At 49.7% G+C, this 25,838-nt stretch overlaps 3 protein-coding genes and 1 long non-coding RNA gene across 10 annotated transcripts in view; 3 read left to right on the top strand and 1 right to left on the bottom strand.

The window, feature by feature from the left end:
- Positions 1 to 20,918, top strand: part of LOC127593929 (uncharacterized) — a 177,568-nt gene extending 156,650 nt beyond the window's left edge. For both annotated transcript variants that reach the window (XR_007960553.1, XR_007960552.1), the window contains exon 2: positions 20,786 to 20,918. This is a non-coding gene — a long non-coding RNA (uncharacterized LOC127593929). The remainder of the gene's footprint in view (positions 1 to 20,785) is intronic.
- On the top strand, positions 200 to 3,622 carry mettl25 (methyltransferase like 25). Of its 2 annotated transcripts, none has more exons than XM_052055688.1 (11): positions 200 to 476; positions 610 to 783; positions 850 to 1,496; positions 1,569 to 1,716; positions 1,807 to 1,901; positions 1,986 to 2,015; positions 2,135 to 2,208; positions 2,418 to 2,511; positions 2,591 to 2,665; positions 2,810 to 2,875; positions 3,142 to 3,622. In XM_052055688.1, exons 1-11 carry the CDS (start codon positions 263 to 265, stop codon positions 3,226 to 3,228), a joined length of 1,704 nt encoding a protein of 567 aa, XP_051911648.1. In that variant the 5' UTR covers positions 200 to 262; the 3' UTR covers positions 3,229 to 3,622. The 2 variants fall into 2 exon arrangements, with proteins under 2 accessions (XP_051911648.1, XP_051911647.1); XM_052055687.1 differs by having other exon boundaries at positions 2,804 to 2,875.
- LOC127593918 (protein O-mannosyl-transferase TMTC2-like) lies at positions 5,089 to 20,405 on the top strand. Of its 2 annotated transcripts, none has more exons than XM_052055682.1 (12): positions 5,089 to 5,490; positions 11,679 to 12,267; positions 14,450 to 15,275; positions 15,350 to 15,464; positions 15,655 to 15,740; positions 15,843 to 16,027; positions 16,502 to 16,580; positions 17,484 to 17,605; positions 18,269 to 18,350; positions 19,505 to 19,619; positions 19,690 to 19,753; positions 19,950 to 20,405. In XM_052055682.1, exons 1-12 carry the CDS (start codon positions 5,408 to 5,410, stop codon positions 20,139 to 20,141), a joined length of 2,538 nt encoding a protein of 845 aa, XP_051911642.1. In that variant the 5' UTR covers positions 5,089 to 5,407; the 3' UTR covers positions 20,142 to 20,405. The 2 variants fall into 2 exon arrangements, with proteins under 2 accessions (XP_051911642.1, XP_051911641.1); XM_052055681.1 differs by having other exon boundaries at positions 5,094 to 5,490; positions 14,447 to 15,275.
- A 1,339-nt stretch (positions 20,919 to 22,257) lies between the features above and the next one.
- LOC127593887 (protein mono-ADP-ribosyltransferase PARP11-like) lies at positions 22,258 to 25,710 on the bottom strand. 4 transcript variants are annotated; one of them, XM_052055627.1, is made up of 8 exons: positions 25,494 to 25,708; positions 25,277 to 25,407; positions 24,420 to 24,540; positions 24,274 to 24,349; positions 24,130 to 24,202; positions 23,780 to 23,907; positions 23,260 to 23,411; positions 22,258 to 23,191 (listed from the first exon to the last, which is right to left on the bottom strand). In XM_052055627.1, the coding sequence occupies exons 2-8, from the start codon at positions 25,391 to 25,393 to the stop codon at positions 22,875 to 22,877; spliced, it is 984 nt and encodes a 327-aa protein (XP_051911587.1). In that variant the 5' UTR covers positions 25,394 to 25,407; positions 25,494 to 25,708; the 3' UTR covers positions 22,258 to 22,874. The 4 variants fall into 4 exon arrangements, with proteins under 4 accessions (XP_051911587.1, XP_051911586.1, XP_051911588.1 ...); XM_052055626.1 differs by having other exon boundaries at positions 24,130 to 24,349; positions 24,420 to 24,554; positions 25,494 to 25,710; XM_052055628.1 differs by lacking the exon at positions 25,494 to 25,708 and having other exon boundaries at positions 24,420 to 24,554; positions 25,277 to 25,406.
- Positions 25,711 to 25,838: the final 128 nt, after the last annotated feature.

Below are 25,838 nucleotides of genomic sequence, written 5' to 3'. Positions count from 1 at the left end.
ATGAAAAGAACTCAGACCATTCGATATTTCAGTTTTATCCATGTCAAATTTTTAAATGATGGACATAATTATAATTTAATTATTACATAGAGTAACAAAAAAAATTAGTGATGGCTTAAACTAAAACATAAACACTCTACACAAAGCGTTTCCACACAAGTGGAACATCGATGATCGTTACTCGACTACCTATTCCTGGATTACTTCGAAAGTAGACTCACATGAATCGCGACTATTCGCCTTGTTTTTATCGTTTTTTACCATGATTCCCTCCTCGGTCAGCCTCGCGGAGCTGCGGCAACGCATGGATGAAGTCACGCGTTTTCTCGCGGCCACTCTGAGCATCGCAAACGCGCACACGGTGGAGTTTTACACACACGACGTGTGGAGTCGTTTCATGGCCGTGCCGCCTGAGGAGGTGCTGAATGCAATTGGCATAAGTGACCACCAGGGGGAGACAGACGTCCAAAAACAAAGTGACCGAAATCGTTTTTGTTCACATTTTATTATTAGTAGTACATTATTTACACAAAATCTAATTATCTTAAAGATTATGTGCATGTAAAAGATGGAATTTGATCTTTTTCTTACCTTTTACTCCATGAATAGAGCAATTGAGGACCACATTCGGGTTTTGTCAAGACGCAAACAGGCTGGTTGACCCACATGAACTTTTGCGTTCAGCCAAGGCCCACTCACTTCCCGGCCTGGGGGTCTGCACGAGCCGGGATGAGCTTTTGGAGGCCCTCAGACGAAAGCCCTCGGTGTTAAGCGCCGAGACGGGTATGACATGACGGTCATTTGGATGCGATGGTTTGAGAGCTTACCATTTTTTTCTCTCTCCTTTAGTTGTCGAATTAGAGCCGGATGAGTTCATGAACATAAAAAAGTCGCATGAGGTGCAGTCGATGGCGGAGGTAGTGGACTGTTTGGCCAAGCGCTGCGGAGTCAAACAGGAAAGTATTACTTTTGAACCCTATATTGGGATTATATCGGGTCTGATAAGCATGGCGTGGATCTCGCAGGTTATCGACGTGGGCTCGGGGAAGGGCTACCTGAGCTCCTTCCTCTCCCTGCAGCACGGCCTTCGAGTCTTCGGCATCGACTCCTCCAGCATCAACACTCGCGGGGCCCAGGAGAGGAACCGCAAATTGAAAAAGTTCTCCAAAGTGTACCAGAAACACAGGAAGGCTGCAAAAGCAGAGGAAGACATACCACAAATTAAAGGTGCAGATGATAGAAATGAACCACGGGAGGCTGAGCGCCAGACCCCAGACCCGAACCCCAGCGAGGAGCTCTTCTTAAGCGCCATGTCGTTGGAGGTGGTACAGTCCGCTAGGGTCTCACTGACCGATGAGGAGAGGCAGAGGAGGAAGAAGGAGAATCTCCAGAAGAAAGCCCAGATCAGAAGCGGCGCCCCCGGTGCCGTCTTTTCCTCGCTCACGTCCTACGTTACCGCCGAAACGGAGCTGAGGGAGCTCATCGAGGAGCTTGAGGTCAGCTCATCCCGCATACGGACTTTGCATCGTCGCCGAACTTTTTCTAAAAGCTTCTCATCTCCACGCCAGGACGCGGTCCTGGTGGGCCTGCACACATGCGGCGACTTGGCCCCGAGCATGCTCCGAATGTTCGCGGCCAAAGCGGAGCTGCTCGCCGTCTGCGGCGTGGGATGCTGCTACAACAAACTCTCGGAGGAGTTCGAACCCGACGCCCAGGGTCCGAATGCGTATTCTTGACAGAAAATACTCCAGAGTGTGTTTTTTTTTCCTCCGTCGCCTCATCAAAAGCTTTTTGCGGCCCCTCCAGAGAGTTCGCGCGGTGCCTTCGGGTTCCCTCTGAGTCAGCACCTTCGCCGCCGCTCGTGGTTCTGCGGCCGAAACGCCAGGATGTCGGCGTGCCTGGTGAGTTCCGCGAATCGTGTGAGTTTAACGGCACGACGAGTCTCTCACGGGCCCGCTTCCTTCCTTCCTTGCCGACAACAACAGGCGCTGGAAAGAGTTTCAGTGGGCCACGGGGTAAGTGCGCCGGTGTTTGTTTGGGTGGGGTCAACAGTTTGTTCGTCAGCGCCCTGATTGAAACACGCATCGCTCATCTGCCGGCATGCTGATTTGTGTTTTTTTTCCTCATACAAAAGATTCAGATGGATTCACTGTTCTACCGGGCAGTCCTGCACGTTATTCTCCGGGATCATTACAACGCCTATAAAAGGTAACATGAAGTCGATATATTTACGGCATTGTGGAAAGACGTGGATTTGCGGAAATAAGTAAAAATAAGTAAATAAGTATATATTGATTGTGTATGTATTCTTTATCCTCTGCGAAGAGCAACCGTAGCTTTCTGAGGACTGTCCGTCTCCATTTTACTGTATATCACCATGTACGTCTCGCTGTCATGAAGTATTTGCTCCCTATTAGCGAAAAGCGAGTCGGGAACATCTACTCCAAGGCGAAATCCTTTGTGGATTATGTGCGACGGGCTCTTCGCAAGCTGGATCTGGATGATTCCAAGGTCAAAAAATCACATTTCGATTCCATTTTTGAGATGCCACGAGGGCCCCACCGTCTTTGATGATGCGTTTTCCTTCCAGCTCTCCGATGAGGACATTCAGCGGTACCACGACGTGCACGCGCCTCGCCGGCCGGAAATGCACGCTTTCAATCTGGTGAGCCATTTTCAGGCCTGCTCGTAAAAGCCAATAAATTGCCCCCGCCGTTAAAGGAGTGAAATGACTTTCGGCGGGCGGCTTTGATGTTGCAAATGGATGAGGAATTTAAAACTCTCTTTTCATGCGCGCGTGGAGTTGAAGGTGACCCTGGCTCCGTGCATTGAAGGCCTCATTCTCATGGACCGCCTCTGCTACCTGAAAGAGCAGGTAATTAGACGCTCATGCGAAAAGCCAAAATGGCCGACTTCCTGTTTGTGTCAATCGTGATCACGATTTTGACCGACGGTCAACTCAATGAACCTGCTTGTTGACGATATTTTGAGCCACCCGCCAAGGGTCGAACGCACAGTTTCAGGCTTCCAGGAGCTACGTAAATAAAGAAAGTGGGCGGAGCCTCCACTGGGAGGTCACCTTGATGGACAATATTTCCATCTAACAAAAATATGATTTTTTTTTTTTTTTTTTTTAAACAGGATGAAGGATCCTTTTCCGCTTTGGTGCAACTGTTCGACCCGCTTCTGTCTCCGAGATGTTACGCCATCGTCGCGCTGAAGGAGTGACGTGCTGCGCTATTTTTGTACATCGCTAATTGATTCTATGAAAAGAACTTTTGGTCATAAAGGGAGATTTTTTATTTTTATTTTTTCTGAACAGATATCGTCGCTTTTCAAGTCATGCAATACGTGCTGGAAAACATCTGTAAAAAAAAGCACTGGATTATTGAGCTGTGTCATTTTTTGTTTTTTATCTTGAGGCTGGAAGCGTGTCTCAAAAAAACGCTCGTCGCCGCCGAGCCCTTTTGGGGGGAGTTTTAAAGCGAAACCTGGATGGCCACGCGAGTCTGGAAAGAACATCGCGAGGCTCCCCGGCGTCGGAGGAAGAAGCCTTGACCTCTTTAATCTGTACAGCTGTTTTGCTCGCTCCCTCCATAAATCTTACATGCTCGGAAACCAATATCGTCCAGGTCGCAGACGCGTGAATTATGAATGGAATCGGACGTCGTGTGGAGCCGCAACATTGCCGACGACCGCAACCGTCCGATTGCCGCTTTTGCTCGATTCCGAATGGATTTTCACATTCACGGGCGGGAAACGTTGCCAAGAATGCTTCGAAATGACGTCCAATAAACATGATTGAAGTCATTCAAAACAAAATTAGTGGGGGGGTGGGGGGGCTTCTTGTCACGCACATCAGTGGTGGTTTTGGCTTCACCCTTGATATTGCGAGGCTCGGCCCCCCGCAGCTGTGATTATCCATTTCCTGCGCGATGTTTATCTGCAGGGGTGAAGAAGCAGTGGTTCCGGAGTAAATAGCACGGAAGGGGGGGGGGGGGGGGGGAAATGACTCGCTATGTTTGGCCTACAGCGCGTCGTATCGGCGGATATATCAGTGGCAAAGGTTTGATCGCTTTGTTGTTTTTTTTCCCACACCAATCTTAAATTAGCAAAAGGGAAGTGAATGGAAACATCGAAGAGGCCACAGAAATGTGCAAAAGAGGACGTGTTTGCGATATAATATTGATAGTCACCCCCCCCCCGCCGCCCCGTTATATCCTCATCTTATTTATAATTGCGGCAATGTTATTCCTAATCCCTAATCACTTTGGTTGGCTGTAAAACGGGAGCCTGCCCCCCCCCCCCCCCCCCCCCCCCCCCCCCGCGGGTTCAAATGAGGGTAGACTTTGAATTCTTGGCTCTGCGCTGGAAGATAGCGAGACATCCCAAAACCGAGCGCCGGCCGGCGAAGCAAACACCGCTTAATGAGTGTCACTAACCTCCGCCTGCCCCCGGTGCATCTTGCTCCATCTGCTTTGCTTTTCCTACTGGGCTCTTGTTCCATAACGCCTGCCCCCCCCCAAACGTGGGACAAGCTTTTGGTCCATCTGGTGGTCAGCGACTCCAACCTGGCGTCCATCCGCAACCTGGACATACAGAGGACAAAGATGCATCGGCGGCTGTGGAAATAAAAAGTCTACACACCCCTGTTTGAACGGCAGTTTTTTTTGTGACACACGCACAAAAAAAAATAGATCACAATCAATTGCTTCAACTCATTCGAATTTTTAAACACTCATCCCAAGAGGGGAGGTCAAAACAGCACACGAGTACATTTTACCGCAAATAAATTTCAAATGTTCAAATAGGTTTTTGTTTTCCGTCAGCAGACTGAGGGTTGTAACCACATATGCTATTTGGAGTGTTCATTGTGTGGCCAAAAATACATTTAGGGGGGGGGGCGTTATAATATTCTTTTCGTATTTAATTATTGCCTTTCATTATTAATAATGGACGCATGCCGTGTGTTTTTTTTTCTACAGTTATGACTCGTTCTTTACAGAATCGGCAGTAAAGCCTTCTTTGTGTGCCCGCTATTGTATTCGGTCCGGCGGCCAGTGCGCATGCGCAGCCTCCCTTCCCTTCAAAACTACACACGCGCTTGGCTCTCGCTCCTCGCCTCTCTCACGCACATCGACCGGCGATGCGCTTCGCTCTTCATCGCCTCCTGACAACCCTCGCGAGCCGCCCGTGAGCGTCTCCTAAGGGGGGGTTTTGGGGGGGGCGTCATGGCTCGCCGTGACAGCACACTTCGCGTGCGCCGGGAGAAGCCCCGCGCGGCGTCGAGAGCCGCGCTGCCTAGCGGCTGAGCCACCACGGGCACACTCGGCTGTCATCCGCTTCTCGACTTTCCTCTTCGAACCCCTCCCGGACCCCCGTGCAAGCTCCGCTTCGGCTCGGAGAGATGATCACGGAGCTGCTGTGCACCGCCGTGGCCGTGGGGGTGTACGTGAACACGCTGGACGCGGACTTCTGCTACGACGACAGGTAAAAAAAGGGGGTCGCGCCCTCCTCCCACTTCCTCCTCCTGCTCTTGACTCTCGACTGCTGTCGCCCTGGCCGCCCTGGTTGGGTTACCATGGTTACGGCTCTTGTTTTGCATGTGCCGTTTGCCACTTGGCTCGCGAGTGGCTGGCGACCAATCCGGGGTGCACCCGGCCTCCTCTCAGCTGGGAGAATCTCCAACTCGGGACTATAAAACTGCAAAGAAAATTAAGTTTTGTTTTTTTAAAAATCTGCTGTCATCTAAAATCAGTTGTGTTTTTCAAAACACAATCCTTGCTACCGCTTTGGCTGCCGCCACAAACCCCAGGTTGTGGGGTCCATTGGGTACTGTTCGAATCAATTGATTGGCGACCGGTCCGCCGTATGTTCCAACCGGGATAGGCTCCAGCTCAAGTTGTTTTCGAACAGGATAAGTGGTAGAAAATTAATGGATGGATGTTTGGTGTCCAGTGATTCACATAGCTGTCGCTCGATCTATCCGTCACGATTGATTGGCGACCAGTCCGGGGCGTCCAACTTTTGACGAAATGCGACTGGGCCCGAGCTCTGTAGCTCATCTGTGACTTTGAAGGTCCGAGGAAAATGGATGGATTGATTTGGTTGACGACCCCGGTTGTGATCTTCCGAAAAGCTTGATCTGACCTTTGACCCCACTCGAATCCAATACGGGCTACTTCGCGTCACACGGAGTTGGGAGAATCCCCGACGTGATGGCGAGGACGGATAACTCTTCCACGAGGAATCCATCTCGTGCGGATTTTGCGGTGGCGCTCTGCTTCTTCAATCAGGTCAAGTGTTTTTCCTGGGCACCGCTAATGCTAATGCTAATGCTAATGCTTCTTTCTACCAATGAAAGAAAAAAAAACGCTGCTTGTCGAACCATTAAAGGTTATTATTCGGGGACCTGGGAAAGGGGTGAGTCAAGCCGGGGAAAAGGCGCAGCGACTGTTCTCGGGTTGGCCCTAAATGTGAAATAAAGTGATTCGCATTTTGAGGAAGTCGACTAGTGTCTAGGCGACTAGTTTTGGGAACGAAATGAAACAAATTTACGGGACTAGATGAACGATGACTGTGATTTATTAATTTTTTTCTTCATGCGGGGGGGTGATTTGTTTATTTGAGGGAGGCACTGGATTGCGGCACAGCACTCATTTGTCTTCGTCGATGTGCATACGACTTCCGAAAAGCCTATTTGAATATTTATCAAGATTTGTGTCCGCTTTACAAACGAGGCGGTCCCATTTGTCAAATGAAGTCATGAATAGTCGGTGCGTTTTTTTTTCACGTGAAGACAGACGAGGCGGCATCGGCGACACAACCTCAGCAGCCTTTCGTTAATATTAAATCCCGAAGCCTGCGGGACACCCCGACCCTGTTTTGAATCTTCCAGCAATAAGTGCATCAGTATGATCGCGACCCACAAAAATGTCCTTGATCCCGGTTCAAAACCGAAGCGCTTTGAGTCGAGACGCTTAATGAATTGCCTCGACGCTCCGCCGCACATGACTCACCGCTCGCCTTCAACACGCGGAAAGTATGCGTGAGAAGGGGCATTAAAATCACCACATTGAACTGACACGGTGATATGAAAAACATGCTTTCCTTTTTCTTTTTTTTTTCTGAAGATGAGTCAAATAAAAGTCAAATAAGTCAAATAAAAAAAAAATGACCTCAAGGAAGCCTCGCTTGGGTTGCGCGGCTGGTTAAGTGACATGATGTGCCCGGGAGTCTATAAATATTGGCGCGAGATGTGGGCCGAAGAGGCATGCGAGCAAATGGTTGGGTGGCGTGCGTGCGGCAATATTATGCGGCTTGATGGGGGTCAGGGGGGGGGGGCGTCAACGTGTTGGCCTGCCAGGAAAAATGTTCCTTGGAAATGACTAACATCGCCTCAAGACATGCAGTCTTTCAAAAGTGTCGATGAAAAGTCGCCAAATGATTAGCTTTTAAGCAGAAACAGGCAAAACGCTTCAAAAATGTGGTGGCGATGACCCCCCCCCCCCCCCCCCCCCACAGTATTAGCATTGTGTCACCATTAAACATGTGTTTTGATTCATCTGCAACGTTATGGATGTCTTGTTTTAGCAACGCGCCCGTTAGCATTCAGAGGTGGATTTGTCAACACCCCCCCCCCCCAGAAAAAAAACAACAAGCTTGCAAGCGCAGTTCCCGATTGCGGCATCGGATTTCCACTTTGTCAAGGTGTACTTCTAAAAATGACCGACCGGCGTAATCCAAAACCCACCCGCGAATCGGGGCGGCTGGGCGTGTGCAAGACTAACTGTTAGCCGTTAGCGTCCGCTATCAATCTTCCCTTTCAAATTTGTTGTCCAGACTGCTGTCAAGAGCACAAATATTCTATTGTTGCCGTTTGTTTTCAATTTTTTAAACATCTAAAAAATGGGTCGGAGAGTGACTTTGATCAGTTCGCCGCAATCCAAAGCCGTCTGGGTAGAACAATAGTTGGCACTGGTTAGCGCAGCGCCATACATGAAAACCGGAAAAAAACGACAAGAATCAAAACAAAGTCAATTCCGTTTTGTTTACTTTGTCGATTGTATCAAAAGAAACGACACAAAAACTGCTCCTTTGACGAATAGCCAGCCAACTGTACAATCTCGTTTGCTGACACCCACGTCACTCACCAGACCTGAGCCCTGTGCTTTTTTCAAGCCCTACAGCCTCACAGTCAGTCACAGATACTACAGTACAGTAGAAGTTGCAGGCAGGCCTCATAAAGGCTGAGACTCTTGGCTGCCGACTCCGCTTCACGCACGGTTAGCCCAACTCACGCTTGTAAAATGCATCCGCGGCTTTTAGAAGCCGGGCGGGTGGACTCCCTTGTCTGTGCGGGTGTGGAAATGATTTGGTGCTTCACACCTCATAAAAAAACAAAAAAACAGAGGGATGGAGTGTCAGTCAACGTGAATGACTGCGGGTTGAAGGGGGATCAGGTGACAGCCCCTCCCCGGGCTTTCTATTTCGGGACTGTGTCCAAATTTTGGATGAGAGATACGGATTTCGTAATTTATAGATATATATATATATATATAAGTAAGTATATATATATAAGTATCTATACTTATATACATATAGATACTTATATATAAGTATAGATACTTGTATACATAGATTCTTTTAGGAGGACCACGGATGGACGTTTGAGTCATCGCAGAAGCGGACCTCCATTTTGGACGATCTCTCTCGTATCAATCGTTCAAATTTGGCAGATAAGATCGGACAAAATCTCATTTTCTGACGATCGCCGGAACGATCGTGAACCAAAGAACGAGATGAACGAGAAATCGATTTCAGACAGATATTGTACCATGTACTCATTCAGTTCCAGCCAATTCTGGACCAAGTCTGAAAAGACGTTTAAAAACGTCTTTGGGAGTGAATGAGTTAACCACGCAGACAATGGTTCTTTTGCCGGAATTGAAAGAACGGAATTTGGCTCTTTCATAACGCCATCAAATGTCGATTTTAAATCAGTTCGCTCCGCGGGAGAAAAACGTCCGAAGTCACACGGCGCATTTACGGCGGGATTTATTGGGTGGGCGGGGGACCTTAACGCGTACGACGGAAAAGTTCCCGGTGGTCTTTGGAATGAATCAACAGTTTGACTTCAAGACTTTTCAAATCAATTCGCAGGTTTTGGGGGCATGTGGGATGGCGTTAAATCCCGAGTTGGTACCTGCAACTTGCTTGCTTGCTTTCTTGGCCCCCGAGGGGGGAAGCCAAACGTCGGTTTTATTACCCATTGATTTTCCGTAAACTTTCCCCGCTTCAGCCTAAAGATTCATCACCGACTTTTTTATCGAAGTCAACGCTCAGGGAAAGATGAGGCGGGACCTCCTATTTCTTTTCCGCTTTGGATTTTTGCCGACGCAGCGGCGGCCTTCTAAGCGCCTGCCGATCGATCAACCCCTCGAGAATGCAACGGGACTTGAATCAATCCACTGAAAGATTAATGAGGGGGGAGGCGGACCTCGGGATAATTGGGTTTCATAATACACCTCGGCACGCAATAAAAAATGGCCGACTGCTCGACGGACATTTTTTTTGGGGGGGTCGCGCGTCCTTCGTCCCGCAATCCAGCGTGGGAAAGCGATGCCGCCCGAGCATTGTTCTGCCAGCGGTGCCGCTCGAGCCCGATGTTTGCACACACACCCTCGACGCTCACTTCCTCAAGTCTGACATTCAAACGACGCGGATACCAAGAGTTGATAGCGGAGGAGGAAATGTGACTATTTTTCCTCCCGTTGACCGGCGGGACGGATTTCCAAATGTTCACAATGAGCAATTCACACTCTACCTTTCATCGGGCGAGCCTTTGACGTCCTTTGCGTGGCTTTGTAGGACCTTCCGACATCTTTTGGGGTTTCGCCGAGGGCCACGCGAGGGGGGGGTCCGGCGGACTCCCGTCACGGATGCGATTCTGTAGATAAGGTGAGAGACGGGATGGAGGTTACAGGAGCAAAATTTGTCGAAAAGGAGAACAAAAACCCCAAAGCCACCCCAAAAATAGAAACGGGAAGATTGCCTTCTCTCGCCTGGGGGAGTCCGATGATGCACTCAAGACAACAAAAGTGTAATTGTAACTCAGCCACTGGTGATTACATTACGCGGTGGCTATTTATGCCGCCGCTGCTGTTTATTAGGCGGATCGGCTATTCACGGAAGATTCGAGGGCAGCAATTTTTTTGGGGGGGTGGGGGGGGGTGAAAGAAAACAATGCTTCAAGAGCATCTGTATGCACACGGAAACACAAATGACTGGTGGTGAGATCATTCTTGGGGGATCGGGAGGGGGTGGGGGGAGCGTGCCATTTGTATTATAAAAACACACACACGCAAATGAGCAAATAAGTCTTTTCAGACGAGTCGAGTCAGAAAAAAAATCTAATCTTAGACGTAGGAAACCTGAAAAAGCCGTCCTGTACTTTCAGGATCGTAAATCGGGACCCGTGTAGCCTGCCTGTCGGCGTGGCCCAAATACGGCGGCGGAATACAAAGGAGACCGCCCCCCCCGTGCCCTCCCCCCTTTCTTTTGTTACTACGGGAGACCGGTCCATGTTCTCAATGAAGCCATCACACTCCCAAACACAAAAACAGACACCTTGCTGATGAGCGGGGGTTTTCTTTCAGCGCATACTCGGAGCGTTCGTTTCAACCCATCCGTAACGTAAAATGGCGACCGTGACGATCGGCCGGCGCTGATTTGAATAGGTTAATTATTTATAAACGACGACCGAAAGAAGCCGGGGGGGGGGGGGGGGGGGTCTCGAAATGGGAGCGTCGACGAAGAATGACGTCACGGCCGAGAAGCGCGAACTCCGCCATGGCGGGCGCGCAGGCCTCCAAAAAGAAACATTTTCCTTGTCGGGGAAAACAATGTTGGGAAATTCGCTCTCTGGCGTAGCTCACGCGAAGGACAGCCTTTACAGGCTCGTCAGAGGAACAATTCAATTTCGGCGGCGTTTAAAATAGTCTGTCACTCCCCCCCAGGCAGCTCTCCCGCTCTCTTTTTTTAGGCGCTAAGGGCTAAAAAGGTACAATCTCCAGACAAAGGAAGTCCTTGGCTGACCCCCCCCCCCCCCCAGCCCCACCACCCTCTCAGCTTTCCGAGACAAGCGCGGCATGCCTGCGTAAAGACAAGAAGTGTGCTCACGATCGTCAACACCCCCCCCCCATGAGGAAAAACGGGCAGGCGGCAAGCTAGCATGTTAGCATATTTTGCAAATAGCGCATATTTATGCTAGCTTGTTTCTTTTTCTTTTCATGTCATTTGGTTTTATTTCGTTTATTTTTTTTCGAAGTCGGCCTCGGAGGAGATCTTCCCTCCCCGATGATTGGCACTCAGGCGTTTTTAAAATAACATCAAATGAAACAATCCCGATAGCTACGTTGTTAGCTTGAAGATGACGTTTCCACCGTGTAAAAACGCTAGCCTTTGCGCGCTGTACGGAAATCCCCATCGAAGGGACTTTCAAAGCAAGTATTCTCTCCCCCCCCCCCCCCCATTTAAACCGACTCCTATTTCCTTTCCTTTGTGTGCATGTGCGACTTTCTCAGGAATAGCGTCCGCTCGGCAAGCCTCTCCTCAGCTACATCCTTTTTCAATTGTTATGATTGTTAATCGTCTCGATTTCCCTTTCACTCCTCCAGCCGAGCCATCAAGACCAACCAGGATCTTCTCCCGGCGACCCCGTGGACCAACATCCTGTACGACGACTTCTGGGGCACCCCGCTCACCCACAGCGGCAGCCACAAGTCCTTCCGTCCGCTTTGCACCCTCACCTTCCGCCTCAACTACGCCCTGCACGGCCTGCGGCCGTTCGGCTACCACCTGCTCAACGTCGCCCTTCACGGGCTGGTGACGGCCACCTTCACCGCCTTCAGCCGCCCGCTGCTGGGCGGCGGAGCGTGGAGTCTGCTGGCCGGCCTGCTCTTCGCCTCTCACCCGGTGCACACGGAGGCGGTGGCCGGCGTGGTCGGGAGGGCGGACGTCGGGGCGGCTTTCTTCTTCCTGCTGTCTCTTCTGTGCTATGCGAGACACTGCGGACTTCGGGCGAGGCGACGCCAGGGCGCGGCGGCGCGCTGCTGGACGTGGATGGCGGCCAGTTTGTGGTGCGCGGCGGCTAGCATGCTTTGGAAGGAGCAGGGGGTGACGGCGCTGGCGGTGTTGGCCGTCTACGACCTCTTCGTCTTCCATCGACTCACATTCCGCCAGGCGCTCCTGCTCCCGTTCGGAAAGGTAAAACTGGGAGGGGGTGGGGGGGGGGCAATTCGGTCGCTCCGTCCCTTTTCCAGTTAACTCATTCATTCCCAAAGACGTTTTTAAACGTCTTTTCAGACTTGGTCGAGAATTGGCTGGTACTGAATGATTTAACGGCTTCGTTCTTGACACTGGCTCGCGCGGAAACGGCGGGCGTCACGCGGCCGTTTGGGTTTTCATCAGCCGGTCCAATTAGGGAAGCCGTTGGTCCGCGCGAGGCTCACTCGGAAACTAAGCCGTGCTCATTCGTCGCGCGCTAAGCAACAAAACGGAGCCAAGTTTCCAGTCCCGCGCAAAACATTGCAACGGGGCTTCCAAATGAGGCCGTAAACACAAACGCGATCGAGATCATGAAACACTGATCAGCTTCCCCGCCCAAAAAAAAAATTACCGTCTCTGCAATTACGATCCATTCATCGAGAATCGGCGTGATTAACCGTGAGATAGTTCGCATGTGTCTCGCACCAAAGTGTATTCAAAATATATCGCACCAAAGAGGGAAAACGGCGGGGATGGTGTGCGAAATAAAACCTGGAAGCCTTCCATCCCCACCCCCGCCCCCCCTGCCTTCCAATTGTTCCGAGCGCTTGCAGTGCTCTCTGGAAGATTTCATCACTCCCGGCGATTGTTCGAATCAGTCATGACCAATCTTTCAGTGCAAGCGCGTCACCGGCTGCCAGGCGGCAAGTGGAGGGGGAAGGGGTGGGGGTGGGGGTTCCTGGTTGCCAACCGCCGCCCCTGCCGCCACCGCATCTGGCTCATTTATCACCAGTACCTTCCTCGCACGAGGGGCCCAGTCGCGGTTATCTTGACGGGGAGCTCGTTACTCGACGGGCTCGGCCGCAGGGGCAAATTGCTTCCTCGATAACGAGCCAGACGTCTCAAAAAGAGACGCTTGGGAACACAAAGCGATGAAGGATGCGGGAGAGGGAAACCATGCTCTCATTTCCCTCGCTTTATCTGGTCCCCGGTCTTGGGAACGGACCGGTTTTTTGCTTCCCCTTTGAGCAAGCGTCTCCAGTTTTCAGGCGAAAGAAGCAACGGTGGTTTTTTTCGTAACGTCGATTTCAAAGATTTGTTCCAACGCGGGGACGAGGAAATGCAAATCGACCGGCGGATGCGCTCCGGCCGGGGTTTCCATTTCCTCCCCAATCAGACCGGATTTGGTCCACATCTCAAAACTACAACGGTAGCATAACATTAAATCCACCATCGTCAAGCGTTCCAAATAAAACCCAACGAGGACCGAAATAATTCCAAACACTCGTTTCCTAGTTTGACATAAAGGCTAATAATTACCCGAATCATCTTTTGTGGTTCGCCGCCTCCGGGGGATGACTCGCAGCCGAGCGCTGCGTTTATTTTAGTAGCAGTCTATTTGAAAGGAGGCAGCAGTTTGCGGTGTTGTGGAACGTTCCGTGCATCACGGATGCTCCTAATTAATTGCTTTCCTGGAACCGCAAAGAACCACGACGCTCCGATTGGGTGTCAAAGTACTCCAAAACCTCCATCGAGGGCCTCCAAGCGGGTGTTGAGGGTCGCCTGACCCTGTTGACCCTCTCAAGATCCCCCCGCCCCGCCTCACACCCTTACTGGGGCCTGAGCCTGTAGGCCGCGCTAAACCTCTTAACGATAATCCCGACGTGCGCTTTTGTTATGAACAACAAGTTTTTACGCCGCGGTCTCTCGGATCGGGTTCAAATGTAGTTCGTGCCGAATGACCATCTGGGAGATAACAAAACGGGTTCACGGAAGAGGCGGCGGACTGTGTTTCGGTGCTCGTCGCGGGGAAAGTGTTTGACCTTCACCTCGGAGAGACATTAGCGAACGGATATTAAAATCTGACAAAAACTCAATGAAATAATCAAGGTTGAAAGTGTTGCGTGACAGCCGAGCTCGCGGCGGCGGGATTAAAGTTCTCATGCGATGTAAACAGTATCTGCAAAGCGACACAATGAGTTCTAAGCTGATTAGCGGCCACACTCGCGGCAACCCTGAAGTCCGCTTCCATCCAGACCACGCCGCGGTACCAATATACGGAGCAATCACAGATAGACGACGAATTTGTGGTCTGAACCCGTGGAAACCGATTTGAGGGTCGTTTTGTTTTCTTCTGAGCTAAAGTTGACTCCACCGCTGTCTTTGTGCTTTGTTTCAGAAGAAAAACCTGAAGGTTTTGCCCAGTCTCGCGGTTCTGGTCACCTGGGGCACGGTCCTGCTGTCGGCACGCATCTACTGGATGGGCAACAAGCCTCCCAACTTCTCCAACTCGGACAACCCGGCGTCCGACTCGCCGCATCTGCTCACGCGGACGTTGACTTTCCTCCACCTGCCCGCCGCCAACGCCTGGTTGCTGCTTTGCCCCGACAAGCTGAGTTTCGACTGGTCCATGGACGCGGTGCCCCTGGTGAGGTCCTGGACCGACTGGCGCAATCTTCACACGCTCGCCTTTTACGGAGGAGTCGTTCTCCTGACTTGGTTCGGGTTTCACGGACCCACCTCGCAAGGGAAGGACACCGACGGGAAAGCGACCGATGGGAAATCGGTCGCCAACGGGAACGGTTACCACGCCCCCGACACGAACCACAACGCGGATTCGGGGCCGCCAAAGACCGTCGCGAATGGCTCCGGCGGACTTGACGACCACCCTCCTGGGATGTCGCTACCGCCCACGGAAAACCTGGTGATATTGTCATTGGCCTTACTGGCGCTCCCTTTCATCCCGGCCTCCAACCTCTTCTTTTACGTGGGTTTCGTCATCGCCGAGCGGGTCCTCTACATTCCCAGCATCGGCTTCTGTTTACTGGTGGCCGCCGGGGCGAGAAGCGCGTACGTCAGACTCCGATGGAAAAGCTGCAAGGCCTTGCTGGCGAGTCTGTGTTTGGCCCTGGTGGTGCTCAACGGACTGAGAACCGTTCAAAGGAACGGTGACTGGAGCAACGAGGAGAACCTGTACAAGTCGGGAATTAGCGTCAACCCCGCCAAAGGTAAGATGGGCTGACTGTCCTTCAGTTTCCGAGACTTTATCCAGCCTGACGGCGCGTGTCGATGTCTCCTGCAGCCTGGGGCAATTTAGGAAACGTTCTGAAGAGCCAAGGCAAGACGGCGGAGGCGGAGAAAGCGTACCGAAACGCTCTGCGCAACAGGGGGAACATGGCCGACATGCTGTATAACCTGTGAGTGTGAAAGACGCCCGCTAAAAATATTCTGTGTCTTAAATACATTTTTTCACTTATAAATTATCCTGCGGGCCAGATTGAACCTCATTGAGGGCCGGTTCTGGCCCGCGGGCCGTATGTTTGATACGCATGGGTTAGAAGAAACAAGGGCAATGTAATCCGATTGCGCTGTCTTGATGTCTTCCAGGGGTTTGCTGCTGCAGGAAAAGGAGAGATTTTCAGAGGCGCTTCATTACTACAAACTGGCGATTGGGAGTCGGCCGACGCTAGCGTGTAAGGAAACCCTCGCGGCATGTTTCATTCATTCACGATTCATCCCAAGCAATCGGAGAATGGATTCATCCACCTCACCCTTCCCTCGTTTCCGCGCCGCAGCCGCCTACCTGAACACGGGAATCATCCTGATGAACCGGGGAAGCCCGGAAGAGGCCAAGCGCACCTTTGTGACCTGCGCCAACATTCCCGACGACAATCTGAAGGACCCCCACACCCACAAGAGCTCAGTCACCAGTTGCCTGTATAACCTGGGGAAGCTGTTGCACGAGCAGGGCCAGCAGGAGGTACAGATATTTAAAAAAAAATAGATTCATCATGAGCGGCCCGGTAGTCCAGTGGTTAGCACGTCGGCTTCACAGTGCAGAGGTACCGGGTTCGATTCCAGCTCCGGCCTCCCTGTGTGGAGTTTGCATGTTCTCCCCGGGCCTGCGTGGGTTTTCTCCGGGTGCTCCGGTTTCCTCCCACACTCCAAAAAACATGTGTGGCAGGCTGATTGAACACTCTAAATTGTCCCTAGGTGTGAGTGTGAGTGCGAATGGTTGTTCGTTTCTGTGTGCCCTGTGATTGGCTGGCAACCGATTCAGGGTGTCCCCCGCCTACTGCCCGGAGACAGCTGGGATAGGTTCCAGCACCCCCCGCGACCCTAGTGAGGATCAAGCGGCTCGGAAGATGAATGAATGAATGAATGAAGATTCATCATGACAATTTGCGAGGACTATTTTATGATTTACAAAAATTATTTTTTGGGCATTCTACAGGAGGCCCTCTCCATTTACAAGCAGGCAGTGCAGCGGATGCCCAGGCAGTTTGCGCCGCACAGCCTTTTTAACATGATGGGTAAGCCGATTGCCGTTTTGAGTTACACACCCACTTTTATATATTAAAAAAATAAATAACCCACGTGGTAACCTGGTATAACCCTGCGTGGGTTTTCTCCGGGTGCTCCGGTTTCCTCCCACATTCCAAAAATATGCCTGGCAGGCTGATTGAACACTCTAAATTGTCCCTAGGTGTGAGTGTGAGTGCGAATGGTTGTTCGTTTCTGTGTGCCCTGCGATTGGCTGGCAACCGATTCAGGGTGTCCCTCGCCTACTGCCCGGAGACAGCTGGGATAGGCTCCAGCACCCCCCGCGACCCTAGTGAGGATCAAGCGGTTAGGAAGATGAATGAATGAAAAATAAATAAATAAATAAAAATGTCCCCACAATGGCAGTCAATGGCCGGAGATGTGTTGATGAGAACTTCTCGCTGGATGATCCGGCACGAGAGGGGCTTTGAAGTGGATTCAACAAATGTTCAAAAGCGTTGCCAAAGCAAACAGCGGCGGCGGCGGCTCCTCAACGAGCACCTCCACTGGAGAGGATTGAAGCTAATCCAGGGAATAAATCACATCCAACGCCTTGTTATTGTAACACTAATGACATGAACGGGAAGCTTAGACCCGAGATGGTCCGCTTGAGCGCTCAGTGAGGATAAAGTGGGGCCGGCGGCGGGTTGGGGGAGGCGTGTTGCTGATGTCATGTCGATGTCATGTCACTGCAAGGGCCAACCGTATCCGTCTTCCTATTTGGTTTTCGCAGCATCGCGGATGTTACAAGATACCGGTTGTCCTTGAGGAACTTGTTAGGGCCCCCCATGAACCCTTTCATGCACCAATAACGAGAACCCGATAAGCTGTCCACTGCAGTAACCGCCGTCCCTGAAAGGGTTCAACCCTCACCCCTTGTTTCCTGTTCCCAGGAGAGGCCTACATGAGACTGAACAAGCTGGAGGAGGCAGGTCACTGGTACAAGGAGTCCCTCAGGGTCAAACCGGACCACATACCGGCCCACCTCACTTATGGAAAACTGCTGTCTATCATAGTACGTTGCATGGAACGGAAAAAGAAATAGCATGAGACCACGCCCAGAGAGCGGTCTTTTAAAGATCCTGGTCCAGAACTGCTGCCAGAGAGTCTTTAAAAAGTGACCGTGGAGGTGTCTGCAGGTCACGAGTCATTTCCGGCGTAATCATTTCTGTACGTGTAAACACATATTAACTCTACGGGCACTCACACACATACATACTCAAATGTCTCCTTGCACTGCAACAGCTGCAGGAAAAAAACAACAACCCCCCCCCCCCCAAAAAAAACCTTCCAACCAGAGTTTAAAAAAAACTCCTTGACACCGATGTGACAACAGATGTGTTCACAGCTGAGTCCAGTTTGACTGTGGGAGTCGCCCTGCATAAACCCTTACGGGATATTTGACCTCTTTCCTTCCTCGAGTGAAGACACGGGGGGGCCAAGAACTGAACGGACTCCTCCTCAACACCTCCAAGTGTTGGTGGACCGACCTCCTTGTGACCCCTGCGCAACGGCAGGGACCGGAGGATCAGCACAATTCTGGACAATGGACAGACTTATCATGCAATTAATCGGCTTCCTTATTAGATCAGCCCCTCAGATTAAAAAAACATTTTTTTGGGGGGGGGGGTCAAACGCAGAGAGGAAAGGTCAAACTGAAATCTCCATCTTCTTCCAGGGACAAAAGACAGAAGCTGAAAAGTACTACCTGAGGGCCATCGAACTGGACCCCATGAAAGGAAACTGCTACATGCACTATGGTAAGACCCCCCCCCCCCCCCCCCCACAAAAAAAACAACTCACACAGAACTTGAAAGTCCAAAGTGCCGCGCCGTTCCGGTCTGGGCTTTACATTCAGGCTTTCCAGTCTTGGGACAATTACACTGGGGGTAGGGGTGGGGGGGGGCGGCGCATGATCTTCAGTCGCTTTCATCCGGCGTTCAGGTGTTGCGGCGTCAGCCTCGTATCCGGACCGCAACCAGCTGAAGTTGCTGTCTAAAGCAGGGTGGACTCCATGTCGCGGTCTGCGTAACCTGATAACACTTGTAATTATGCGGGGGCTTAACAAATAACAGCAGGATGTAGAATTGTGTGGGTGAGGGGGGGTGAGGGGGGCAACTGTTTGCTGAGGGAATTTGTTCCTGGGAGCGGTTTGGGGATAGGAAGTGATCCATTGTTCGGGTAACTCGTTTGCTTGGTGAAGTCGACCGATGTGGTTTTCCAGCAGCGTTCGGTTTTGATGGGGTCTTTGATGACGGGGGGCGCGGGGGCTGCCAGCGATCCTCGCTTCTGCGAGGCTGTCGACGGGGTCCGCGGGTCCACGTCAGGGGTTGCGTGAGTGAATCAAAAGTACTCCCTTTTGGGACTCGGTGTGAGCTTTGCGGCGGACTTATTGGCTTCCAAGTAACTCGAACCAGGAATTAGACCGGCCGTTGCGTCCACCTTATCGTCTTTCTTTCCTCTCCCTCGACTTGCTCCGGCACCTGGTGAGGTGGAGCGCTGCTGTTTTTGGATGGCGCCGCTTCCCGCTTTCCCCTCCGCGTTATCTCGCGGGCTCTTGTAATACGTGATATTTATTTGGCACGTTATCTCACATCTGGCTGCTCGAGTGCGTCCGGGGGTTCACGGGGTGAGTCCCGAACGTGCGCCTGATATCTGTCGGCCGTTTTATTAGGAAGATGCTCAGCACAAGCAAGTGCTTCCTGCCATTGTGTGCAGGACAGACCGAACGTGCCTGAAGGAACGTCAGTCACGGTTCATCGTTTTGAGATTCGGGGGGGCAGGAAGTTGTGACTGGCGCACCAGGAAAAGACGCCAAATAACTCCGAAGCATCTTTGGGGCTGACTCGCCATCTTCCTGTTTATTTCCCCGGACGCCGGTCTTTTTTCACCAGCTCCGTTTATCTCCGCGCAGGCCAGTTCCTGCTGGAGCAGTCGCGACTGGTCGAGGCAGCGGAGATGGCGGAGAGGGCCGCCGAATTGGAAGGAACGGAGTTCGACGTGGTTTTCAGCGCGGCCCACATGCTCAGGTTAGCCTTTGAAAACCATCCGGCGGAGCTCGTTTTGAATTTGGGGTTGACGCGTTGCCGTCTTTTTCAGGCAGGCAAGTCTAAACCAGGCGGCTGAGAAGCAGTACCAACGCGCAGCTGGCCTACGACCAGACGTAAGTATCGGGTTTACGATATCGGACCAACCGGAAAATGCGGCGCTATTCAATCCTGTCGCTGTGTACTATGAATACGAATATGAAGGTCCGCTAGCCCTGCTAGCTTGAATTGTCCCTGGACCAAAAACCACCAGAATGCGACTAAGATCTAGCGTCCTGCTAACTCACTGTATGAACCGTCTGCAACCTACAGTACCCGGCGGCGCTCATGAACTTGGGCGCGATCCTCCACCTGAACGGAAAGCTGGCGGAAGCCGAGGCCAACTACCTGCGGGCGCTGCGCCTCAAGCCCGACGACGCCATCACGCGCTCCAACCTGCGCAAGCTGTGGAACATCATGGAGAGGCAGGGGCTGGCCACCAGGACGGACCAACTTTCAATTTAAACCAGAAGCCACGGTTGCCAAATTTGTGAGCCGCTGAAATGAACTGTGAGGTGACTCCAAAAAAAAAAGTGGTGCCAAAGCTCGTACGCCTTTTGTGCCCGCGGAAACCACAGATAAATCGTGCCGGTAAAAAACTTCTTTCACATGTTTGTTTCTCGTGTCATCATGTGTTAATTTATTAATACGGTTTTGTTGCTTACTTTGTGTCGCGCTGCTATGATGTAACAAGGAAGCGCGATCGCACACAGGACCTGGTCTATACTGAATTTGGGCGGGGGGGGGGGGTAATAATCTTACGAGAATAAAGTTACATTGATTCGATTTTTTTTAGGGAGAAAAAAAGAAATGAAGGCAAAAATTAGGTTAGATTTATTATTTATTTTTCATTCAAACTTTTTTTTAAAAATATGATCTTAATCATATTTTTAAAAAGTTTGCAACATTTTTATTGAATTAACCAAAATAAGACTTTTTTTCCCCTTAACTGATTTTCTTTAAAAAAAGAATTATTTATATATATTTTTTTTCCTCGAAAAGTATGACTTCTGTTGACATACCTTTTTCCATTTATTTATTTAAAAATACAAAATATTGTTTAAATGATTCCACCTTTTAAATTAAAAAGTGACTTCATTTTTTGTAAGATTACAACTTTTTTCCCCCTTGAATTTCTTGAATATTTTTATTCTCCCAATTTTTACACTTTCTCATGTTCCGCCCCCCCATTCGATCTGAACCTCATTTTAATTTTTTTTGCAGACATTTAGAACTTTATAATTTAAAAAAAAAAACGAAATGGCTCCTTCAACTACCTAAGAACTTTCAGCTACCAACACTGTTCACACGCAGCAGGCTGACAGCCATCTGCAAAATCCCGCAATACACAAAACAACATCGAATGCATTCGTAGCAGGAAACCAAACATTAGATGATTACAAGTCTGTCATGGTCATGTCGTTTCAATTAGGGAATGTGTTTTGTAAGGAAAAACTGAACATTTTGTGCAGAATAAAAAACAATTGCCAACCAATTAGTGTGAGTCGAGTCTTGCCTCTCTTGAACGTGCATAAAATGTCATTTGTCTCAATGTAGTTTGGGTGGCTTCGGCGTGTCGTATAGCTTCAGTCGGCTGCCAGTAAAAGCCATAAAAAGTCAACTTCAGAAGGTTCTACTCACATGTGGCTCGCATTCCCAGCAGGCCTGCCGCAGCACCTGCTTGTTTTATTTCCCCACGCCAAACACGCAGCAAGGAAGGAAGCGGGGCAGATGAAAGATTTCCTCCGGCACCCCTCCATCGCTCTGCGGACAAGCAGTGGAACATATGCTCGGGAACATTGATCTTTCACTAAAGTACTTTTCAGGCCGATAAATCGCTTATTTGTGGCTGCGGAGCGACAACGCATACACAACGTAGATGTCAGATAAGCAATGTTCATGCTCACCGTTCAGGTGTTGACAATTAACTGAAATCAACTCAACTGAATATATCGTGAAAATGATTATTCGTATGAGCTCGTGCTTCGGTTTCAAGAAGAAACCAGTGACAGTCGGTGTGTCTGTGCAATCCATGAGTGTGTTTCAATCTGCAGGATTCCGTGAGCGAAAGTGAAAGTGCGTGTTTGTGACGGGTTGTAAAACAGTTGACGAGAAAGGATTGGCGACCATTGTTCGACTGTTTCTGTGGCAACGGCGCCCTCTGCGGGACAAATGTATAATGACAAACAGTTGATCGGTCGTGGCATTGGCAAATAACGAATAAAAAGTCTCATGTCAGTATGTCACCCTAAAGGGAGTACTGAAGATTTGTGGGCCATCTAAAATTATTTTTAAGAGGTTAAAAAATCCTCAAATGGCCTTCATCATGATCTTCCTCGCCGTGCGTATAGAGAGGCTTAATGTGTGTGTGAGTGGGAACGACGATATTTATTTGATAGGGAAAAGGGCAATCGTTGAAGGCGAGGAAACGTCAATTTTATTTTTATAAATTCAGCATTTTTGGAGGTCGGGGAGCTTAGATATGTCATTAGGTTACACTGTTAATCATCAACGCTGTCTGTACGTAGTGCGTACGCGATAACGTCACACAATCGCAGCCCCCAAAATACCCGGATATGTCGTCTGCATCACACAACGCACTGCGTTTATTTTGGACTGTTATTTGATCATTACAAGACAAATTCAGCATTTATTAGTCACACAATGTTCAAATTACACATATTTCTGAACATAATTTGACTAAGACACAAATTTCTGAACATAATTTGACTAAGTTTCTCTGAAACCATACTTGTACAATTGCACCACCTTGTGGCGAATTCCGTCACTTGCTCTTCTCCTCAAGATCGCTGTGGTGTACACAGACGCACAAAGAAATGCGACATCTTAACAAGATTTGTGATGCACACATAGCAAAGCGACATTCCGTGTTGCGGTTACTTGTCAACACAGTGCTACACGTGTGGAGACCGTGAGGGATGTTCAGCGCCAATACATATGCACAAAACAGCCACGAGGATTTATCAGTGAAGTTTCATAACTCTTTTTTTTTCTTTTCCAGAGCTATTTTTCATCAATATCCCTAGGGTGGGCGCAGTGGAAAAACAAAGTCCCCACAGCAATGTTATTGTCCTCATCAAAGGCACTTGAGATTATTCATGCTCTACTTAGGCACAGAATCGCCATGACGTCACTTGAAGTGCTCGTCACTCCAGGCAACGGGAGTGCGCCACGATCTCAGTAGAACTCGATCAGGTACTCCGGGTAGATCTGATTGCTGTCGAAGATGACGTAGATTTTCGGGTTGGCCGTGTCGTCTACGCAGCTGTCGAAGAAGTTGGTGAGGCTGGTGTCCTTGGAGGGCGGGCGGCAGTACAGCGGGTGGCCCAGGGTGTACTCGCCCACCAGCACCCGTGCCAAAAACATGCTCTTGTAGGACGGCTCGCTGGCGAAAATGGGGGGCGCCAGCCCGTGCCGCTGCAGGTTGTTGTTGTGCTTGCCCGTGTTGTGGCAGAACTTACTGGAGTATTTGGCATCCCGGGCGAAGTAGCTGCCTGAGAAGCAGGAAAAGGCGTTTTCACGAGAAACGATCATCACCAGCCAAGCGGAGTCACTTTTGTACCTTTCCCGTAGACGTCGCCGTTGCTTCCCGTGAGACGCCAGTCAAAGTTAAACATGCAGATGGCCTGGATGTTGTTGTGCCCCGTGCCGTGGAAAAGCATCCGCTCTTCAATATCTAGAGTGCGCTTCACTTTTCTCAGCTGTCTTTTCTTCCTTTGGAAAGGGGAAACACACAAACACATTGGATTGTTAGGAAGGGAGAATAAGAGCTACACTGTAAAAAAAAAAAAAAAAAATCAGAAACAGAAATTGAAGTTATGCGAATAAAGTTGAAGACTTTTCTCATATTTCAGGAAAAAATTTGATTTTTTTTTTAACAGTTACACTTCGAGAAATCATTTGCTTTCTGGCTTTTTGTTAACTTTCACAAAACAAAAGCGAGCTAGCAAGTAGAGGAAATGATTTCCAAACGCATCTTATGGTGCCGGCAAGGAATTTATGAGCGCATTGCACAAGACCACGATTAACAATCGCGTGACTTGCCACTTTTGAGGCAGAATTTCCCCCGCGAGTCCACCGACCTGCAGAAGAATTCCCACAAGTCCAAGTTCTGAATCCTCTGGATGGATTTGATGGGTCGATCCATTGTCCTTTCGTACAGTCGGCCCACTTCTTTAAACTCGTAGGTGTCTCGGCCCAACTGGACCAGCTGTCACACGCAAAAATAAATAAAAATCAGGGAATTAGACATCACGAAAAAGTGATGAATTTACTCCAGATCATAAGTCATTTTTCCTAATTGAAATGAGTGGAAAATACTAATAATGTGGATCTTCACAGAGGATAAAGAACCTATGTCAGTGAATTAGATTTATAGCGAATCAAAGTATCTCAATAAATTGAGGTTATCATTTTATTTTATTTTTTGTACCTGATAGGGCTCGTCCGTGTTGATCCTCTCCCAGTGACACGGCACGGGCAAGGCCAGGTTGTCGCAAATGAACCTAAAGGTGAAGCCAAGGCCATACACCAGATTCGACGATGCCATGACATGATGTCGATAGCCCACTCTCACCTGAAACCCGTTGCCGAGTGAAGGGACCGCTTGATCGGCCGCTGCTTCCCCGTCGTCAAGTTGACCTGCCGCATGACTGGCAAAAACACGGACAAACATGAGCGTAATAACCGAGCTAAACGTAATTTATCTCGCTAGTGTCGTACCCGAGAAGTCCAGCCGGTACGTGTACTTGGCCGTGTAGAACTCCATGACGCCGCGCTGGTTCCGGGCGTAGCACTGCTCGATCTGAGCGCTGGTCACGGAGCAGGCGGCGCTTGGGTCGATCTGCGGTGAAATGACTGTTCATCACCGTTAAGTGTTATTAATTATTTTAACACGAGAACCAAACTTTTGAACTGCATTTTTCTCCAGGAGTGACTAAAATGAACAGAGAGTGCCACAAAAAAAACACAAAACAAAATGTATCGTCTCTGGTGTATGTTAACACTTTGAAAATCAACCATGACCAACGTAATCAGAATGTATACTATGCAAACACGATAATGAAAAGCAGCAGGATGGTTAGAAACTGCGATAGGCTCTCGCTCACTCGAGTGAAGAAAAAAATGAATACAAAACAGATGGCTGGAATAAATCTCGCTAGAATTGGGCCAGTTAAAAAAAAATCCAGGAATACAAACCTGGATTTTCTTTTTTTAGGAAAAAAAAGTGCAGAAAATGACAACATGAAATATGACAATTCTCATTTGACTAAATTGATGGAGAACATTTCTAAACGACAAAACTAAATTAATTTTCCTGTTTTCTCTTCTTGACGTTGAAGTTGAGTTCCACAAAATATTTATTTTAATGCTGCAAACTAAAGTGGCAAGTAATAAATCAATATCGGCCGTGGCATCGAAATATGTATCGATCGTGATCCTCCTTCACAATTTGTTGGTTATGTCCAATGTATTCCAATATGGCGCCTACGTGTACACGTCATCGAATACCCGTATGCTCACCTATTGTTATGATGTGGAAAAACGAGCAATCTCACGTGTGTTGTCCGGTACAGTACCTCAAACATGTGCCACACCCCGCACTCGGCCAGGTAGAACCAGCACCAGTTGGGCTCCAGTGTGTCCATCTCCTCCATCTCCGGGGACTCATCCTCAGCTGTCCTGGTGGCTAGCATCGCGCTACGTCAAACTGTAGATGTCAAAACAAGACATCAACGACCACCAGGCGAGGGAGGGGAAGCAGGGGGTGTCCAGGACGTGATTTGATTTAGTCACCCTGGCGTCTATCGGGGCGATTCATCCTGGAAGCTCAGTCCGAACATGACACCGCTCTCCGCGGAATGTCGTGACTCTCACGGCGTCGGGATCCCCGTTGCCCGTTGCCATAGAAAAGGCGGAATGAAAATTATCAACCAAATCTGCCCTTTTCGTCGTTCACTTTCACTTCCTGGTTTGGGATGTTATAGCTAAATACGTCACGCCATCACGCGCCAATCACGTCTGGCTTCTCTACATTGTCTTTCGCCCCGATTTTGATCTGCAGGGTTCACGCGCATAAATTAATAAGTCACACTTCGACCCGATTTTTATTGATAAGGTCTACAATACAAGTTCTCGCTA

Source organism: Hippocampus zosterae, chromosome 21, assembly GCF_025434085.1.
Source record: "Hippocampus zosterae strain Florida chromosome 21, ASM2543408v3, whole genome shotgun sequence".
NCBI classification, from domain to species: domain Eukaryota; kingdom Metazoa; phylum Chordata; class Actinopteri; order Syngnathiformes; family Syngnathidae; genus Hippocampus; species Hippocampus zosterae.
This window is presented reverse-complemented; position numbering and strand designations above follow the sequence as displayed.

What these genes read in the sequence shown, in the direction of transcription:
- mettl25 (XM_052055687.1), top strand. Translation starts at nt 263, where the DNA reads ATGATTCCCTCCTCGGTCAGCCTCGCGGAGCTGCGGCAACGCATGGAT. An exon ending in CATTACAACGCCTATAAAAG is followed by an intron (nt 2,209 to 2,417) that starts GTAACATGAAGT and finishes GCTCCCTATTAG; the next exon opens with CGAAAAGCGAGTCGGGAACA. An exon ending in TGGATCTGGATGATTCCAAG is followed by an intron (nt 2,512 to 2,590) that starts GTCAAAAAATCA and finishes TTTTCCTTCCAG; the next exon opens with CTCTCCGATGAGGACATTCA.
- LOC127593918 (XM_052055681.1), top strand. Translation starts at nt 5,408, where the DNA reads ATGATCACGGAGCTGCTGTGCACCGCCGTGGCCGTGGGGGTGTACGTG. An exon ending in ACGAGCAGGGCCAGCAGGAG is followed by an intron (nt 16,028 to 16,501) that starts GTACAGATATTT and finishes GGCATTCTACAG; the next exon opens with GAGGCCCTCTCCATTTACAA. An exon ending in CAGCTGGCCTACGACCAGAC is followed by an intron (nt 19,754 to 19,949) that starts GTAAGTATCGGG and finishes TGCAACCTACAG; the next exon opens with TACCCGGCGGCGCTCATGAA.
- LOC127593887 (XM_052055625.1), bottom strand. Translation starts at nt 25,368, where the DNA reads ATGAGTCCCCGGAGATGGAGGAGATGGACACACTGGAGCCCAACTGGT. An exon ending in GTACCGGCTGGACTTCTCGG is followed by an intron (nt 24,350 to 24,419) that starts GTACGACACTAG and finishes TGTTTTTGCCAG; the next exon opens with TCATGCGGCAGGTCAACTTG. An exon ending in ACACGGACGAGCCCTATCAG is followed by an intron (nt 23,908 to 24,129) that starts GTACAAAAAATA and finishes TGCGTGTGACAG; the next exon opens with CTGGTCCAGTTGGGCCGAGA.